At 39.0% G+C, this 20,389-nt stretch overlaps 1 protein-coding gene and 1 long non-coding RNA gene across 9 annotated transcripts in view; one reads left to right on the forward strand and one right to left on the reverse strand.

Moving 5' to 3' along the window:
• LOC109395537 (uncharacterized) overlaps nt 1-5,213 on the reverse strand; it is a 14,276-nt gene extending 9,063 nt beyond the window's left edge. The window contains exons 1-3 of one of the 3 annotated variants that reach the window (XR_002126679.1): nt 4,805-5,213; nt 3,935-4,021; nt 3,025-3,190 (exon numbers count right to left, since the gene is read on the reverse strand). This is a non-coding gene — a long non-coding RNA (uncharacterized LOC109395537). Of the gene's footprint in view, nt 1-3,024; nt 3,191-3,776; nt 4,022-4,646 lie in introns of all 3 variants that reach the window. The other 2 variants (XR_002126677.1, XR_002126678.1) reach the window with 2 other exon arrangements.
• A 101-nt stretch (nt 5,214-5,314) lies between these two features.
• Nucleotides 5,315-20,389, forward strand: part of ZNF25 (zinc finger protein 25) — a 37,140-nt gene continuing 22,065 nt past the window's right edge. The window contains exons 1-3 of one of the 6 annotated variants that reach the window (XM_019666583.1): nt 5,315-5,404; nt 6,848-6,953; nt 7,048-7,162. In XM_019666583.1, the coding sequence (XP_019522128.1) occupies nt 7,078-7,162 (85 nt within the window). In that variant the 5' untranslated portion in view covers nt 5,315-5,404; nt 6,848-6,953; nt 7,048-7,077. Of the gene's footprint in view, nt 5,405-6,847; nt 6,954-7,047; nt 7,163-20,389 lie in introns of those variants that run through there. The other 5 variants (XM_019666584.1, XM_019666581.1, XM_019666585.1 and 2 more) reach the window with 5 other exon arrangements.

The raw sequence follows: 20,389 nt of genomic DNA on the forward strand, positions 1-20,389 counted from the left end.
ATCTGAAGTGTACCTGGCGTATAAGACGACCCCCCACTTGGAGGCATATTTTTCAGGGCCAAAAAATCGTCTTATACGCCGGCAAATACGGTAGTTCAATCTTAGTTGTGGGGGGACGCAGCCCCCATCCCAGATGGGTATCGGACCGGCAACCTTGCTGCTAAGAGCACCTGCTCTCACCAGCTCAGTGGCAGCCTAGCTCAGGCGCAGCTCACTGGCCCATGTGGGAATCTAGCCGGTGACCCTGTTTCAGAGCTCGTGCTCTTAACCAACTGAGCCACTCTGCCGGCCCAACAAGAGATATTTTTAAATATTTCCCCAACACCTCTCATCCAGAAAACTGGTGTGTGTGTGTGTGTGTGTGTGTGTGTGTGTGTGTGTGTGTGTGGGTGTAGGTGTGGGCATGCATACACATACTCAGATATATGTATACATTTTTTCTCTATATGGATTCTATGTTTTAAAATTAATGTTATAAAAATTTTAATATTTTAAAATTATTTTGAATGGAAATGCATTTCTATTACTGACACAAGAGTAAATTGATGTTGTAAAGTGACCAGGAAATCAGCATATATTCAATATGTGGATGGAAAGGGGGTCACATGTTAAACCTGACAAGCTTAGGAGACTGAAAATAACCACATAGTTATATGGGCCACGCGAGTAACGCCACCACCCCCACTTCACTGAAAAACTTTGTTTTCTTTTCTTATAGGGATTTTCTTTCTTATAAAGTTTCTTTAAGGAAACTTTTCCTTAAAGTTTCCTTTTTCCCAGTTTTTTAGCTCCTATCCCCCTGCTTTAGATAATTACCCTAAAACTTGTGATTTATACTTGTATCATTGAAGCCTAATGTTCTTTCCAACCCATTCTGGGCTCAGCTCCCAGACAATTTAGGCCACTTGAGTGACTAGGTTCCACAAGAGCTGACAGACTTTCCATCATATAGCCACCCTGCATCAATAGCTTTGAGCTTTGCTCTTTAAGAAATTTATTAATTAAAATCTATTTTTCCTCATTCAGGGACCTTGGGGATAACAGATGACACCTCAGCAAGACTTCCAGTCCCAACCAAAAAAAGCCAACATGGTCTTGCAAATGGATCTTGAGACCCTTTCCTCTCATCTGAGTTCAGGCAGGGCAAGAGTTCCATGAATCCCCCAATAGGTAGGGGCAGCTCTACACCCCTGCCCAGGAGGAAGCAGATACAGAAGAAAAGACCTACTGTCACTCAACTTCCCATAGAGATTTTATGGAGATCACATCTCTCAAGGGGAAAACACGGCAGGCATTTAGAGGCAGGCATTGAGTCTCTACATTCCTGCATGTCCAACACAACCCACAGAATGTAACCACCCTAAAGACCTCCCCTCTCCACCCAAAACTTCCCCTTTTCATTGTAATTATTTACCCCTATGAGGAAACAAATGGGTACAAAATACCCAACTAGATTAGACCAGTCACTCACACCTGCACAGTGAAGGCCACAACGACCTTCATTTCAGCTGGGCCTCATTATACCATAATTATAATATCATACATATGCCCAGAAACTCATTAATATCACTCTAACAGACTGAATTCTGGGAATGAACATGCAAAGTCTAAAAAGATGAGGTAACAGCCTCTTGTCAATCAGAGGTGTCAATCAAGTGGTCCCATGCCCAGAGAGGAACAGCTCACTCTAGAGAAAAAAGGATAAAACTCCAAGTCTGTGCCCGTATTGACCTTTGCCCTTACCCTTGCCCCTTTGAGCCTTTTTCGTGCTTTTGCTTGGGCCCACCCCTAACCCTTTGGAGTATACTTTCTCTTCAAATAATGGCCCCTTGAGCCACTGCCTTCAGCTCAGGCCCGCTTCTACTTCTTTGAAGTGTACTTTTTCCTCCAATAAACTGCTCTTTCACCACTTTCTCTCAGTATCTCATTCAATTCTTTGTTTGAGATGCCAAGAACCTGGACACCATGCTGAGGAGGGCTCATCCTCCAGCAGCCGGTACAGCTAAGATTCCCAGTTTTGCTCGAAGGTCTGGGTTTGACCCCTGGTCTGGAAATCTAGCCTGACTCTGCCAGGTTGGATCCCCCAGTGTGAGAGCCAAGCCAAAGTGGCTAAGATTCCCAGTTTTGCATGAGGCCCAGGTTCAACTCCCGGTCTGGGAATCTAGCCTGGACACCACTGTGTTCGACCCCCAGTGTGGAATCCAACCGGGACATGGCTCTGAGAAAGGCCCGCTCTCTGGTAACAATAGGATGGTGTTAACATAAAAATTCCTAAGGTGGGCCATGGCGGGAAGTCACATCAGGAAGCTTCCTTGATAAGGTCAATCTTTACCTTAAGTGAGCCTGTCTATTGTCTTTTTGCACCTAGGATGACATCCTTGGAATGTCAGTAATCCCCTTTTTCAGACCAGGGCAGGAAACTACAGAATCCCACATTGTTATTCTTTTCCTGATTACCATCTCCACATGCTGTAAAAAGTAAACTATTAACTATCCTGTACCCAACCTATGTAGAAGTACCTGGGAGGGGGATGGTAGATGAGGGTAAATGGGGTCAAATATACAGTGATGGAAGGAGAACCGACTCTGGGTGGTGTACACACATGGGATATATAGACGATATATTACAGAATTGTACACTTGAAACCTATGTAATTTTACTAACCATTGTCACCCCAATAAATTTTAATTAAAAAAAAAAGTACCTGTTTCTCCAATTTACTTTTATCCAATCCCAGGGATTTCCCTGCTTTGCTTTCTCCCACTCCCTTAATCTACCACCAATATATTTCATGTCACCCTCCTCCTTTGATTCTACATATAAAATAAGCTGCAAACCACCATTTTGTAGAACATTTTCTAAATCTGTTGAGATTTTGCTTCCTGGCAATTGTCGTCAGTTTGGCTCAAATACTCTTATTAGCTTTTTCTTAGGCTTTTTGTTTTTTCATCGACAAGTATATATTGCTTAGTGAAACGATAGTTGAAACATTTTATGCTGTTACCGGAGAGGGGGGCCCTTACCGGCGAGATGTCCAGGCTTGGCTCTCACACCGAGTTTCAAATCCAGTGGAGTCTGGCTAGCTTTCCACACTGGGGGTCGAACCGGGGCCTCAGGGAGGAAAACTGGGAATCCTAGCCTCTGCTGGGGGTTGAGCCCTCCTTGCCGTGGTGTCCAGGTTCTTGGCATCTCGAGCAAGAATTGAACGAGAAACAGAGGTAAGGTGGTGAAAAAAGTTAATTAGAAGAGATGATACATTCCGAAGAATTAGGAGTGGGCTGAGTACAAAGAAAAGTGGCTTAAGACCCTTTGTTAGAAGAAAAAGTATACTCCAAAGAGTTTGGAGAGGGCCATGAGCAAAGGCAAGGCTCAAGAGGTGGTGGCTTGGGGGAGCATGGAGGTTTTATCTTTTTCTTCTCTAGGATAGGCTGTTCCTCTCAAGGTGTGGGACTGCTTGATTGACACCTGTGATTGATAAGGGGCTATTACCTCACCCTTTTGTATTGTGCATGTCCCTTCCCAGAGTTCAGTCTGTTATAATGATATTAATGAACTACCAAGCATATGTATGACATTATAATGACAGTATAATGAGGCTAGGGTGAGATGGAGGTCATGGTATCCTTCTACCATGCAGGTGTGAGTGACCAGTCCAATTTAGTTAGATCCTCACAGCAGTTAATGGTTAGGACACATAAGGAAAAATTTGAAAGGTCTCCACGCAGTGCTCCACATAGATTGTGTTCAACGTGCAGGAATGCAGAGACCCAATTACCTGTTTCTAACTGCCTGCCTTATTTTTTCTGAGAGACATAATCCCCATAAATCTCTGTGGGGAATTGAGAGATGGGAGGTCTCTTCTTCTGTATCTGCTTCAAGCTGAGAAGGGGGGAAGAGCTGTCCGTACCCACCAGGGATTTATGAAACTCTCACCATATCTGTTCTTAAATAAAAAAGAATGCGTCTTGGTCGGGATGCACTGGAAGCCTCGCAGGGACATAACTCATATCACCACGGTCCCTAGATGAAGAGAGATGTTAGTTAACAAATTAGAGGCTCTGGCTCCAGAAACAGGTCTTTGAAGTTTATCTTATTTTCACCCAGGGGTTAGGTCTGGGAAGGCCTGGAGGAGTGTTGGGCTACAATGATTTCAGATAACAAGCTTAAGTCACAGGCTTTTTAGTAGTTAGCTGAAGCAGGGGTAAGAGACATTCTGTGATTTGGGTTAGGAACAATCTTTAGTTTAGGATTCAGAAACTTATTAAAAGAGTGATTAAGACCAAGGACTAAGAAGCTAAGAAACTAGGGAAAAGCAGGCTTAAAACTGTTATATTGAGAGGACTTAAAATTTCTACCTGATGGAGGCTTAAAACGTCTATAGTGAAGCTTTGTCATATCAATGTCATTAGGATAAAACTTGAGAAAAATTCTCAGAAGAACGTGCATCTACCATTGTTTTTTTCCCTCTCTTGAAAAGTGGTATGTGTTGCACTCATGTTGTTTTAGCTTACACACATTTTCTCTTTATGTTTCACGTATCATTTGCATAATTTTAAAATTAGTATTCCTAAAATAAAGTCAGCCGTCACAGGGTATTATTCTTTGAATGTTCTGTACTTTGTTTCAAGTACTTTCCTTAACTTACTCATCAATATTCATCGCACCACCTCACTGTAGTTTTGTTTTCAAGCCTCCAGATTGCAGGTTGCCAGTTCTAATCAGCCATCAGTATGAGTAACGAAACAAAGGAACAGAGCTCCTAGAAATCCCAGCAACAAACACGCAGGTCGCTAGATGCCGAACCTCATCCAAAATGGAGTCGCAACCGAGGCTTCGCAAAAGCGCAGTTCCAGAGTGGGTTGTGGGGATACTTCTGCGCATGAGCAATTCCAGCTCCTTTCAGTAGTCTTCATTTCCTGGCTTTCTCCCCGTAGGGGAGAGGACTCGGGGCCTCCAGCTGGGCGCAGCCTCGATCGGACAGTCCGGAATCTGCACAGAGCGGGAGCAGCAACCCAGTCCCTGCGATGTGTCAAGGGCAGTTCTGGGGCGTTGAGGCCTGGGCGGGGTAGCCGGGTCTTTGCGGCTGCGCAGAGTCAGAGAGTTCTGCAAGCCGCTGCCGCCGCCCCCGCTGAGGTCCGATAGGTGTCCAAGGGCTCTTGGGAGGGAGCCCGCGTGGAGACCGGTTGTCCTCCTTTCGGTTCCTCCCCAGAAGCCTGCGTGAGAGCAGCGGCTGCAAGAGATCTGGGGCGCCGGCCAAGGTGGGGACGGCTTGCGGAGGGAACGGCAGCTGGTGACGTGGATCCCAGCCCGCCCGGGCGATTCCGGCTGGCGCGGCGGCGGTGTAAAGCTCCAGGAACTTGGGCTCCAGTCCAGCGGTGCCAGCAAACGGGCAGGTTCATCTCGGTACGATTGAGATACTCGCCAAAAATGTAAAATGATAATACTAACCTTTCGTGTTGTTTCCTGTTTTCAGTAGGATAGTATATTTAAAATGTGATGACTCAATAAAGGTGAGCTGTTTTTATTATTACAAGGTATGCAGTTCTTCCGTTATTGGCTCATTTAACCATCTTAATCATTATAACCATCGTTTCAGTGGGCATTAACCACCTCCATTTTAATAAATACGAGTACTACAGGTTCAGAGAGATTGCTTTACCCCACATTAGCAGGTGGGCTGTAAATTCTCACTTGTTTTACTTTAGTTCATACTGTTTCCTACATTAAAATTCGCAGTCTTGGGTTGTACAGTAATTGTCCCTGAGCGTCGCCAGAACGTAATTGTGGAGTGTAGTGGATTAGGTCCACCCAATATTACCATGTAGTGTTCTATTTCCAAAAATTCTTGAGGCTTCCTCAGAACTCTTGTGTCGAAGGTTATAATTAAGGCCCTTTCTGCATTCTCCATCTTGTCTCTATTGTCAGAGGACTGTTAAGCATGTAATTTGAAACTAAGTTAAGTCCAGAATTTTAAGTTTTACTGGAGAAGCCAGGAATCTTATCCAAGCAAGAGGGGAACTGGCCAGAAGTTTTTAAAAAATGAGAACTGCAATTTCATCCATGCTCCATGTTATGAAAGTGACATAATGCCTCTGATTGGCTGGTGTATCTGGCCTTATTAATTAGGCATTTTGTAAGCAACAGGCCGACTGGAAATGATTTCTGCTGTGTGTAACATAGAAAGATTTCAGCATTATGGCATCCTTTTGCTACCTGTATGAAGTGCCTGTTTGGGGATTATGTACCAAATTGTTATTTTAGAAGTTAGATTTGTGTCACTATCAGCAGATTATTTTGTCATGTCAGAATTCATCAAGGCCTAGTTAAATTTTACTCCAGGCCCAGCCCAAGTTTGGAGAGGATGGTGAATTCCAGGGTACTGTCTGGATTTGTGGCACTTGCTGAAGACTTACAGAATCTGAATGGTACATGAAGCATTGTTCAAAATTAATTCTTCTTCATGTAAAAGATAATAGCATTTTAACTACGACAGTCACTAGTTTTTGGTAACAGCAGAGCCTCGCATAGAACAGAAGACTCCAAGTCCACTATATCATATCATAAGTCAAAACAAGGTTCTTGGAGAAGTGATTTTTGAGAAACTAATTTAGGGAAAAGAAACATTTTTGAGAGCTTTGGAGACTTTCTGACCTTTTGGGGTTTATAATAATAATAGCAGAAATTGTTATGACCTGTAACTTAAACACTTTTCCATATCAGTAAATACTTCTCTTCCTCAGCATTTGTAATGCCAGCAGAGGGTTCCATTCTTTGGATATATATTATACACCTTGCAACTAATCTATTAATGAATGTTTAAGTTTTCAATTCTTTTGTGTTATTTAGTAAATGGACACATAATTTTCAAAACAGCCAATAGGAAAGAAATGTTTAGATTCACTCAAAAATGTCCCAAGGTCATCAAGATTATATCAAAGTCACCAATGGACAGGTGGGTACTTCTTCATCATGGTTCTTCCTATTCCTTCTCATGGCTCAAAAGGACGTTTTTCCAGAGGTTTAAAATGTATGGAAATTTCTCACAGGTGATTCCTGAAACTGCAAGATAAGGTCTCATGACTTCTGTCTTTCAACTTTCCCTGTTCTGGCTTTATAGTTCCTGTCCTGTCCCAAGAGCTGCAGAAAATGAACACATTTCAGGTAAGTCATTTATTTAGCCCTTACTTTGTTTCACTCTGTGTGTGTGTGTGTGTGTGTGTGTGTGTGTGTGTGTGTGTGTGTTTTCAATGAGTTTTATGAAAGAGAGCCCATATATTAAATTTAAAAAGTAAACAGTTTAAAATCACATTTAGGGAAAATACTGTTTGACTAGCACAGAAGTTCTCAAAGTATTGTCTGCAGATCCCTGGGAGCCCCAAGACCTTTTCAAAGGGTCAGTAAGGTCAAAACATAATATTAAGATGCAAATTGAATTTTACACTCTTGACATTTGCACTGATGGTATAAAAGCAATGGTGAATAGATTGCTACATGTTTGGCATGAATCAAGACAATGACACCAATGACATTTCATTCCTCTGCAATGTACTTATAGTAAAATACTGCCATTCTTATTTAAGGGTATCCTTGGTAAAACAGTAAAAATTATTAATTTTATTAAATCTTGACCCTTGAATACACATATTTTTAATAGTCCATGTGACAAAATGGGAAGTTCACATAAAGTACTTCTGCTGCATTGTGAAGTATGATGGTGGTTGTCTTGAGGAAAAGCACTCGTGCGATTGATGTGAGAGCTCATCTAGCCACTTTTTTCATGGAACACTATTTTTACTTGAAAGAGCAACTGGCAAACAAATTGTGGTTATTCACACTTGGGTATTTAATAAACATTTTCTCAAAAATGAGTGAAATGAAGGGCCGGCCAAGTGGCTCAGATGGTTAAGAGCTCACTCAAGAGTGCGAGCACTGAGCAACAGCGGTTCGATGCCCTGCCCGAGCTGAGCTGCCGCTGAGCTGCCAACAGGTGGCAGGATGGCTCAGCTAAAAAAAAAAAAATTTCAAAAATGAGTGAAATGAGGTGTCACTTCAAGGAAAATATCTGTTACTATTTGTTGCCAATGTTAAATTTAAGCTGTAAGTGAAAATTAGAATTTTGGAAGACTTATATCCTCTACTATGAACTTGATAACTTCTAAGACTTTTCTGTTGAGATTGATGAGGATACTAACAAATGTGATATGTTTTTTATATTATGTAATAAAATGTGTCAACATTTGAGTAATATTTCTGATATATGTACTCAGAGGCAAGCTCAAGCAGCTTAAGAGGACAGAATGATATAGTGAAATGAGGAACAAGGAATGAGTTGGTTAGGGATTGCCCACTCTAAAAGGTACTATTTGAGGAAAGTCCTAAATTAAATGAAACAGAGAGCCAAGTAGAAAAATGATGGAAGAGCATTCTAGATAGGAGGAATAGCAAATACACTCTGAGGCATGTTCCAGAAACTGGGGAAGAAAGGTAAGAGGTAAGTTCTCAGAGGTATAATCAAAGAGGTAAAGAAGCTAGAATATGTAGGACCTTGTACGTTGTAGAAAACACTGAAGTTTAATTTTATTTATTGATTCATTAAAAATTTTTTAAATCATACTTTTTACAATCAAAGGAATGTACATAACAATGTATAATTTAGGGAATATTGATTAAGTAAGCTGCAGTGTATCAAAACAAAAAAGCTTATTTGACAATTAATTAAATGCCCAGCCCTTTGATATGCTCTTAACATGGTCTGTTTTACATAGTCCTCAAGCTACCTTTTGAAGTATTATTAACTCTGCTTGTTTGTATTTTGTTTATTGCTTAGCCTGGAGATTACAATATGCACCATTAACTTATCCGGGTATCTTCAAATAATATTATACTTATTCATGAACAAAATCAACTTTCATCAGCATAATTTTATTTACACCCTTTCCACCTATGTGGTCCTTGCCTTATATCTCACTTCTACATATATATTGAAGTATTATTATTACCATATCATAAATTTTCAGTGTGGACATGCTCTGTTATTAAAAATCATAGCCTTTGGGCATGTTGGTTGAGAGAAACAGACTCTAGAAAGAGGGAGAAATGAAAAATGAAGTAGGAAGAAGCCCCTAAAATTTAACCTGTTCTACAGTGTACTTCAGTCAATCTTGAACATATTTATATCTTTTATGTGAAATTCTCCTTATCCAGAATTCATTCAAGGGTGGCATATGATGTTTTCCCTACCTTATGCTCTGTAAATGAGTTGCCGAATGGTCAGTCTCGGACAGCAAAAATGACTAGTGAGCCTGTTTTTTGAAGTAATTTTGCAATAATCACTACCAACTCATGGAAAAGTTTATTTTATGCAGATACTGGAATTTTTTGTTTGTTCATAGTCATTTTGTCCAGATTAGATGATCTCTTTTATTTCTCCTTGCATCTCTCAAGTCCTATTGTCATAAATTTCCTGTTTGAAAACATCCTTATAATTACTGTTTTAATTCTGTGTGCTTGTTTGTTTTAGTCAGGGTATGCTGGTGGAAACTTCTGTTTTACTTATCTGAAATATTCATGAAGAACTTTTTCACTGTGTATAGAATTCTTTGTTGACAGTTCTTATCATTTAAAACATTGAAAAGCATTCACTCTCTTTACTTCTGATGCTATTCAAAATTTACCTGTTGATTTTTCAGGCCATTGAAGTAAATTTGTCTGTTTTGTGCTAGCTGCTTTTAAAATAGCTTTCATTCTAGTATGTTTATGTATGGACTTCTCTTTATCCTAATGAGATTTGTTGTATTTTCTTTGGGTTGAGTATTTGAGTGTTTCAAATATTACTTTGTATCTTCTTTATTGACTTTTAAATTCTACTTTTTTGTGTTATTTAGTTTGTTGCTTAGTCTGGAGATTACAGTATGCACCATTAACTTATCATGGTATCTTCAAATAATATTACACTTATTCATGAACAATGTAATCAACTTTCATCAGTATAATTCTCTTTACAACCTTCCCATCCTTGTGGTCCTTGTCTTATGTCTCACTTCTACACATATTTTTAACTCCAAATTAGTAATCTTTTAAAGGAATTTAAGTATGTGTATATGTGTGTGTAAATAAAGCAGTCTTTTATGTTTATTTACATATCTCCTTTGAGTACTCTTTATTCTTTTCTACAAGTCTGGGATTTTCTCTGGTATCTTTTCCCTTTAGCCTCAGCAACTTTTTTCATTTTTTCATGTAGCTCAGGAAGGAGGGTGACAAATTTACTTGGCTTGTCTTTCTGAAATGTCTTTCTTTTATCTTGATTTTTGAAGGATATTTCTCTGGAAAGAGAACTATTTATCAAGAGTTTTCTTTGTTTTGCATTTTTAGGATAACGTTTGTCTTCTGGCTTGTTTTTTTTCAGTGAGAAGCCAGTCTTCATCTTATTGTTAATCACCTGGACATAATGTGTCTTTTTCCTCTGGTTGTGCTTAAGATTTTCATTTTATCCTTAGTTTTCCACAGTGAGACTGTGATGCGCATATGTATGGTTTCTTTTGCATTTATTCTTGAAGGATGATAAAGATTTGTCAGTTGTTTTCTTTTATCATATTGGAAAATTCTTGGGTACTCTTCATATATTTTCTTTGCCCCATTCTCTTTTTTTTCTTTATAAAGTTCCAATTACATAAATGTTGGAGTACGAGATGTGATCACAAAATATAATGAATGTTTATATAAAATACATTTATTACAGTAAAACACACATTGCCATTAATCCCTCTCAATATACTCCCCCTCTCTTTGAGCATACTGATCCTATCATTCTTGCCACTTTCTGAAGCAGTTCTAAAAGTCTTCTTTCATGAGTGTCTTTACTTCATTCTCTATCAGGACAACGCTCCATGTCACACATCTCTTCTGGTATGGCGATTTCTGTCAAATAAAAACATTATGGGGCTGGCTGAGTGGCGCATTGGTTAAGAGTTGGCTTGGGACACCAGGTCTGAGCAGCAGGGCCTGGGTTCAGATCCCACATTAGGGCCAGTGACACTGCGTTCTCTACAGCTAAGATGGTGAACAACAGCTTGACCTGGAGCTGGGCTGCTTGAGTCTCCGGCAACAGCATAGGCTGCACTGGAGTTGCAGTGGGCGCCCGTAAGGTACCGTGAGTGGCCAGCAACCAGCGTGAGCTGCCAAGAGCCGCTGTGAGTGGCCGTCCAGTGGCCAGGACCCATCTGCCTCACCCAGGAAGAGCGCAATGATAATACCAACATGGGTCGGTGAAGCAACGTCCTCCACAACTAGACTGAAAAACAAAAGGACAGCAACTTGTCTGTTCCCCTCCCCTGATTCCTCAACACTGTTCCCCTCCCCCAGCCCCCCAATCAAAAGTCTTTAAAAACAAAACAAAACATTATGGTATGTACTCACTCACCTTATTCACTGGATCTGGCACCATGAGACTTCTGGCTCTTCCCCAAAGTCAAAATGACCATGAAATGTAAACACTTTGAATTGATTCAGAACATTGAGGCAGCCATGACAGCACAACTGAAGACTCATTGAAAGAGGACTTCCAGAACTGCTTCAGAAAGTTAAAAGAATAAGTGTGTTTGAAGTGAGGGGGATTAATGGCAATGTGACTTTTATTGAAATACATTTTTTTTAATTTAAATATTCACCATATATTTTTTTATCACACCTTATATATACATATTGTCCCAAAAGTCTCAGATGCTCTGTTTAGTTTTGGGAGGGTTTTTCTTCTTTTCTTTTTTTTTGTCCTTTAGTTTGGATATTTCTGTTGAACTTTTTTTAACTTCATGACTTCCTGTTTCTGTCAGTTCTCTTCATTCATAAAGCCCATAAAATCTACTTCTGCTATTGTATCTTTTAATTCTAAAAATGTCTTGTTTTTTTGTTTTTCTTTCTCTGCTAAGATTCCCCATCCTTTCATTTATATTGTCTGTTTTTTCACTAGGTCATTTAACATTTTTATCATAGTCACTTTAAATTCCTTATCTGCTAATCCCAATATCTAGGTTATCTGTGGGTCTGCTTCAATAGCCTTATTTCTTCAATATGAGTCAAAATTTTCTGCTGCTTTGTATGTCTGTTTAATTTTTTATTATGTGCTGGACATTATGTGTGAGAGTATAGTAGAGATTGAAGTTAATAATACCTCCAGAAAAAGGCACAGTCCTTCCTCTGTCTGTTTGCTAAGTGAGTCTAATGTGTAGTTCAGTGCCCTGGGTTTTATTTAGTTAGATTCAGTTCACCACTGGCTTCAAATGATTTGATGGCAAGATCTAGCTTTCCCTTCAGCAGGACTTGGGATCTGAGCACCACCAGGCTCCATTGATGTCATTTGTAGACTACACACCAGCTGTTTTGTAGGGTGATGGAGGAGTTCCTGCCCTGCAGAGCTTTCACCACCTGAGACATCTCTTTCTGCCCTGATCTCTGCTCCTGGCCTTTGGAGAGTTGTTCCCATGCATTCAGTAAAGGCCTATTAGGGGGGAAATGGGTGTTGGTATTTTGGAACATCTATATCTGTAATGGAACTTTCTATTTGGTTCCAGAAACTGCTTCTCCAACTTATAAATTAACCACTTTGAAACATTTGATGGGAAGTGAAAAAAGGCTACTTTGTGGGGACCTCTTGAATACGAAACCCCCACTCATTCACCATGTAGTTTCAAAGGCAGGTTGGTGTTGACTTGCTTTGTGATTGGGGTTTGTAGGGATTCTAATACATCACAGAAGCCCACAAGCAAACATTGAAAGTTTGTTAAAAGTTGGATTGGTTCCCTCTCTCCTCTACTCACCCCCAGGAATGAAAGTATTTGTGGTTTTCTTTTCTCTTCTGAAGTATTTATCTCCTTTGAATTTTTTTCCTTTATTAATCTTTGTATTCTGAGATCTCTGATAGATCTTATCTTATAGAACTTACGTTTTCTAGGTTATGGGCTTGTTGTCATTGTTAGGGTGAACTTCTTTTTTATCTCTCCATGTTCTATTCAGAACTAGTTTTTTTGTTTGTTTTTTTATTCTAGAGGTGCTGGCTCTAAGCTGCTTTCTGCTCTGCATTTTTGCCTTGGCTATGAAATTTTAAAATGCCCTGAAAATTCTAAGCAGAGGTGTAACACTCAGGACCTTGATCCCTCAAATTCTGGTGCCTGTGTTAATATTTGATACTTTTGTGTAGCTGTTTTTAGTGTTTTGGAAGTTTTATTTTTTGCTTTTATTTATTTTTAATTGTAAATTATACATAACAAAATTTATCATATTAACCATTTTTAAGCATATAGGTCTGTGGCATTAAGTACATTTATGTTGTTATATAACTGTCACAACCATTCATCTCTAGAAAGAACTCTTCTCATCATCCCAAACAGAAACACTGTAGCCATTAAACGTTAACTCCCAGTTCCACCGTTTCTCCATCTCCTGGGAACCACCATTCTACTTTCTGTCTCTATGAATTTGACTATTCTAGGTACCTCATATAAGTGGAATCATACAGTATTTGTGAGGTATTTTTTTAACTGGCATATTTCATTCAGCATAATGGTTTCAAGGTTCATCCATGTTGCAGCATGTGGCAGGATTTCCTTTCCAAAGCTGAATAGCATTGCATTGTTTGTATAGACCATGTTTTGTTTATTCATTCATCTGTTGATGGACACTTGGGTTGCTTGCACCTTGTGGCTATTATGAGTAATGCTGCTATGAACATTAGTGTACAAATATCTGTTTAAGTCTGCTTTGATTTTTTTGGGATATATAATTAGGAATGAAATTGCTGGATCATATGGTAATCTATGTTTAATTTTTTGAGAAACTGCCATACTGTTTTCCATAGTGAAAAATAGAATAATTTCCCCAACCATTTTACATTCCCACCAACAATGCATAAGGGGTCCAATTTCTCTACACCCTGGCTAGTATTCAGTATTTTTTTAATTTGTTTTAGCCATTGTAATGAGTCTGAAGTGGTTTTTGATTTGTGCTGTATTTTTATTTTTATTTACTTTTTTCACTTATAGCAAAATTCACTCTGTTTGGGTATACATGTCAATGAGTTTTGATACATGCATGAAGGAATGTAATCATCACCAAAGTCAAGACATAGAACAGTTTCATTACCTCAAAATTCCCATGGTTCCCTCTTTGTAGTCACCCACCACTAATTCCTAGCAATCTCCAATTTATTTTTTATCCTTATAATTTTGCTTGATCATGTTGTAGGTATCAAGTTTGTTCTTTTTTATTGCTAAATAGTATTTAGTTGTATGTATGTATGCTATTTATGTATTCATTCACCAGCTGAAAAGCATTTGGGTTTTTTTCTAGTTTTTTTGGCAACTATGAAAAGAGCTGTTATAAACATTTGTGTTCAGATTTTTGCATGTATACAGGTTTTCATTTTTCTTGGGTAAATACCTAGGTGAGTGCTTGCTGGGTCATAGTTAAGTATTATGGTTAACTTTATAAGAAACTGCCAAACTGTTTTCTAGATTAGCTGTACTATTTTTGTATTCCTGTAGCAATGTAGCAGAGTTCCACTTGCTTCACATTCTTGTCAGCACTTGGTATTGTCAGGTTTTTTTTAAGTCGTGTTGATACGTATGTAATTGTATCTCATTATGGTTTTAATTTGCATTTTCTAATGACTAATGGTATTGAAAATCTTTTTATGTGGTTATTTCATATCCATCTATCTTCTTTTGTGAGTGTTCAAATCTTTTGTTCATTTTTAAATTGGGTTGTTTTCTTACTGGATTTTGAGAGTTCTGTATATGTTCCAGATACAAGTACTTTGTTAGATTTGTGATTTTCTAGTATTTTCCTCACTATCTGTGGCTACTGTTTCATTCACTTAACAGTGTGTTTCACAGAGTAAATTTTGATGAACTCCTATTTGGTTTCTTTTTAATTTCTTTTGGTGTCATGTCTAGAAAGTCTTGCTTACCTCAAGGTCATAAAGACTTTCTTTTATCTTTTAAAATATTTTGTAATTTTCGCATTTTATATTCAGACCTACTTATTTTCAGTTGATTTTTTTATAAAGTATAAATTATTGGCTGAGGTTCATTTTTTGTTTATGTATATGACTATTCATTTCTTCCAGTTCCATTTATTAACAAACAAATGTACGTACAAGTATGTTGTCCTATATACTCGTATATTAGCTTAACATATATACAGATAGATACAGAAACAGTTATAGATATGTATATATACATCAGTAGCAATGAACATACCCAGCACATACCCACTTGGTTTCTAAATACCATTCTCCAATAAAAGGAACCAGAATTCCATGGAGAAATTATTGATTCTAGGGCTGAGGCAAGGGAAGTACAAAATAAGCCCAGAGCATTTTGTATATCAGAAAGTAAGGAAGTGCTCAAAAACAAAGTGATGGGGACATGCCAGATGGGCACAGGAGCCAACCTGAAAATGCTTCTCATGGGCAAAGCTGGAACAATATGAACAATAAAATAAAACAGTATTTGATTCTAACCCAAAGCATTAAATATTTGAGACCATATTGATATAAGTAATAAGTAGGAAGAACAGAGAACTCCTCTTTATGAAGAATTCCAAATAACATACATAGATACTGCCTCCTGTTGCAGGTGGGGTTTATTCCCTCCCTCCTTGAGTATGGGCTGGACTTGGTGATTTGCTTTCAAAGAATAGAGTATCAAAAAGAAACATACAGTAGTGGAAAGTGGCAAACACTGCCTTAACAAAGTGATCCAGGCCCGGCCGAGTGGCTCAGTTAGTTAAGAGCTTGCTCAAGAGTGCGAGCTCTGAGCAACAGTGTCACCAGTTCGATTCCCACATGGGCCAGTGAGCTTTGCCCAAGCTGAGCTGTTGCTGAGCTGCCAACAGATGGCAGGATGGCTCAGCTGGTGAAAGCACATGCTCCTAACAACAAGGTTGCCTGTTCAAGATGGTGGGCTATGCCCACCCGCAACTGAAGACTGAACTCGGCACCTTGAGCTGAGCTGCCGCCTGGGTCGCTCGGGATAGAGCATGCGCTCTTAACAATAGGGCTGTTGGTTCAACTCCCACATGGGATGGTGGCTACGCCCACCCGCAACTAATTGAACACAGCACCTTGAGCTGAGCGGCATAACTGGTCTTGGAGCTGAGCTTGCTGCACCCTCCACAACTAAGACTGAAGGACAACAACTTGGCTGTTCCTGTTCCCCAATTCCCCAACACTGTTCCCCTCTCCCTAATCCCCAATTAAAAAGAAAAAATCTTTTAAAAAAATTTCATAACATTTGCCAAGCAAGTTCAAGTGTCATACAAAAAACAAAACAAAACAAAAAAACAAACAAAAAAACCCCAAACAACGAAAGTGATCCAGGAACATCTAGGGACATCAAGTCCCCTTTTATATTGTAATGATGAGAAGGGCTCTTTGTTATTCTCCCTAGTCAAATGAAAGTCAATTCAGTGTCAACAGGAGTCCCCAATTTGGGGTACAGTGAGGAGGGGAGAGACTTCATTCAGTGCAAACAGCTCAACTGTGAAACAACTCAGCTGTGGAACAGCTTGGGCATGGCGGCCCAGGTGAGGAAGTTCCAGTGTTACAGCTCCAGTGTCTCAGTTCACCTCTGGTGAGATAACTCCCCTTTGGCAAGACTGCTCTGCTCTACTCTGTTGTTCAGCTCCAGCTCCTATGTTATCCGGTGTTATAGCTCTAGCTGAGGAAACATAGACTTTGATAGAAACTGAAAGTGTGTCACTGAGACAGAGGTGAAGCTGGCTTATATAGAAAAGAGTTCCTGCTCCCAATTCCTGATTGGTCTATTATCATGCAAATGACTCTAAATCCTCACAGCTTGATTGGTCCAAAAGCACTGTCCTGATTGGTTGGTAAAGATGCAAATGAGGATATAGCAGCACAGCTCTGATTAGATGGGGAAAGTCTCGTTCCTATTGGTCGAATTTCAATACCAGGTGCTCTCTTATAAGGATTGACTGAGATGGCAGGAGCACAGTGGAGGAGGCTTGACAGCCCATTCCATGGCTTTTCCCTGAAATGCAGCATGCGTGACGGACCTTAGCAAACAATAACTGCTAGAGTCTGGTTATGAATTTGGGCCCGAGTAACCACAAGGAGTCCCTCTTTGCAGTTATTCTTCTAGGGGGCAACACCCCCAAAACCTATAATCTCAGCCAAATCAAGAGGGAAAATATTAAGATAAATCCGAATGAAAGGAGAAAATGCCCTTCTGACTGGTACTCCTCAAAATTATCAAGGTCATAAAAACAAGGAAAGAAAGACTAGAAGAGACTAAGCACCCATGACAACTAAATGCAATAAAATATCCTGAATAAGATCATGGACTAGAAAAAGGGACAATAAAGGAAAGACTGCTGAAATTCAAGTAAAGTCTGTTTAGTTAACAGTCCATTTGTTCCTGCACTATTTTTTGAAGATTATCCTTTATCCATTGAATTTCCTTTGAACCTTTATCAGAATTATATGTGTGGTTTTGTTACTGGAAACTCTGTTTTGTTCCATTGATCTGTGTGTTTATCGTTTTGCTAATAGCACAGTGTCTTTACTATAGCTTTGCAATAAGTCTTGAAGTCAGGTAGTAGATTAGCTGATACTTCGTTGAGGATTTTTACATTTGAAACCATGTGAGACATTGGTAGTCAATATGCTGGTAAATATCTAATAATCAGATTTGGGGGATTGGTAGAGAAGCCTGGTTAGCACTGTTTACCATTATCTGTGGAATAAATACTCCTACCATGGCTAATTTCAGGCTACAACTTATGTCAAGGAATTCCTAAAAAATCTAAATTAGCACTCCTGATCTGGTACAAACTGATAACCAGTTTTCTGGTAATGGTTTTGTTAGTTTGGGTATCAGCGTAATAATGCTGGCCTCTTAAAATGAGTTGAGAATGGTTTTTTCCTCTGTGTTTTATGGAAGAAATTGCATATAATTGGTATTGTTCCTGCCTTAAATGTTTGGTAGAATTCACCAGTGAAACCATTTGGGCCTCAACTTTTCTTTGTTAAAAGGTTTTGTTTGTTTTAATTGAAGTGAAATTTACATAATACCATTTTAAAGTGTACAATTGGGTGGCATTTAGTATATTCACAATGTAGTGGAACCACCACAACATCTAGTTCCAAAAGAAAAGCCCCATACCTACCCATTAAGCAGACACTCCCTATTTTCTCTGCCCTAGCTGCTTGCAATTACCTATCTGCTTTCTCTCTGTGTGCATTTACCTATTCTGGATATTTCTTATAGGTGGAATCATATAATATGTGACCTTTCCTGTCTGACTTCTTTCACTTAGTATGTTTTCTAAGTTCATCGGCCTTATAGCATGTATCAATTGCTTCCTTCATTTTTATGGCTAAAAAATATTTCATTGTATGTATATACCACAATTTGTTTATTCATCCATTGATGGATATTTGGGTGGTTTTCACTTTTTTACTATTGTGAATGGTACAGCTATGCTTTTTTGTATGCTGTTTTCAATTCTTTTGAGTATATTTTTAGAAGTAGAATTGCTGGGTTCTTTGATAATTCTGTGTTTAACTTTTTGAGGAACTCTCAAGATTTTCCACAGCAGCTGTACCATAATATATTTCCACTAGACTGTATGAAAGTTCCAATTTCTCCACAACCTCTTCATCACCTGTATTTTCCATTTTTGTTTTTTTAAAAAACAGCCATCATAGTGAACGTAAAGTGATATTGTGGTTTTGATTTACATTTCCTTAAAGACTAATGAGCATCTTTTCATGTGCTTTTAGACATTGGTGTATACTCTTTGGAGAAATGTCTATTCGAGTTCTTTGCCCATTTTCTAACTGGGTTGTCTTTTTGTTATTGAATTAAAAGTTTTTCTTATATATTCTGGATAGTATATATAGATAGATAATTTATCAGATAGATGATTTTCCAATATTATATTCCATTCTGTGGGTTTTCTTTTTCCTATTTTGGTAGTATCCTATGATGCATAGAAGTTTTAAATTTTGATAAAGTCTAATTTATTTGTCTTTGTTGCTTTTGGTGTCATATCTAGAATCCATTTTCAAATTCAAGGTAAGACTTACCATTATGTTTTCTTCTGAGCTTTATAGTTTTAGCTCTTATATTTAGGTCATTGATCTATTTTGAGTTAATATTTGTATATGGTGTGAGGTAGAGGTCCAATTTTATTCTTTATGCATGTGGATCTTCAGTTGTACCAGTATCATCTGTTGAAGAAACGATCCTTTCCCCATTGAATGGTCTTGGGTTCCCTGTTGAAAAATCAAATGGCTGTAGATGTATGTGTTTACTTCCAACTGTCATTTCTATTCCATTGGACAAAATGTCTATCCTTGGGCCAGCCGAGTGGCGTATTAGTTAAGAGCTGGCTTGGGACGCGAGGTCTGAGCAGCAGAGCCCCAGTTCGGATCCCACATTAGGGCCAGTGATGCTGTGCCCTCTACAGCTAAGATGGTGAACAACAGCTCGACCTGGAGCTGGGCTGCGTGAGTCACTGGCAATGGCGTAGGCTGCAGTGGGGCTGCAGTGGGCTGCTGTAAAGCTACCGTGAGTGGCTGGCAGCCAGCATGAGCTGCCAAGAGCCGCGGACCAGTGGCCAGCAACTGATCTGCCTCACTTGGGAAGAGCGCAATGATAATACCAACATGGGCCAGTGAAGCGACGTCCTCCACAACTAGACTGAAGAACAAAAAAGGATAGCAACTTTTATTCCCCTCCCCTAATTCCCCAATAAAATCTTAAAAAGAAAAAATGTCTATCCTTATGCCAATACCACACTGTTTTGATTAGCTTTGTAGTAACATTTGAAATTGGGAGGAGAGAGGTCTCCAACTTTGTTCTTTTCCAATGTTGTTTTGGCTATTAGGAACTTCTTGTAATTCCATACTAGTAAGGATTGGCTTTTCCACTGGTATTTTGACAAGGATTGCACTGAATCGGTATATCCTGTTGGGTACAATTGTCACCTGAACTATATGAAATCTTACAGTCTATGAACACAGAATGTCATTTCTTTTATTTAGATCTTTTTTAATTCAGCATTTTTTTCTTTTTGTAGTTTTCAGTTACATTTCCTTCAGTAATTTTTTTCTTTGGTATTTGATTCTTTTTGATGCTACCCTAAATGGAATTGTCTTAATTTCTTTTTCAGATTTTCATTGCTGGTATATAAAAACAGCATATTTTTGTGGGGTGATCTTTTTATTTTATTTTTTTTTAAGATTTTTATTGGGGAATTGGGGGATGGTAACAGCGCTGGGGAATTGGGGGAAGGGGAACAGACAAGTTGCTGTCATTTTGTTCTTCAGTCTAGTTGTGGAGGGCGTTGCTTCACTGGCCCAAGTTG

Source organism: Hipposideros armiger, unplaced genomic scaffold (assembly GCF_001890085.2).
Source record: "Hipposideros armiger isolate ML-2016 unplaced genomic scaffold, ASM189008v1 scaffold_476, whole genome shotgun sequence".
Taxonomy (NCBI): domain Eukaryota; kingdom Metazoa; phylum Chordata; class Mammalia; order Chiroptera; family Hipposideridae; genus Hipposideros; species Hipposideros armiger.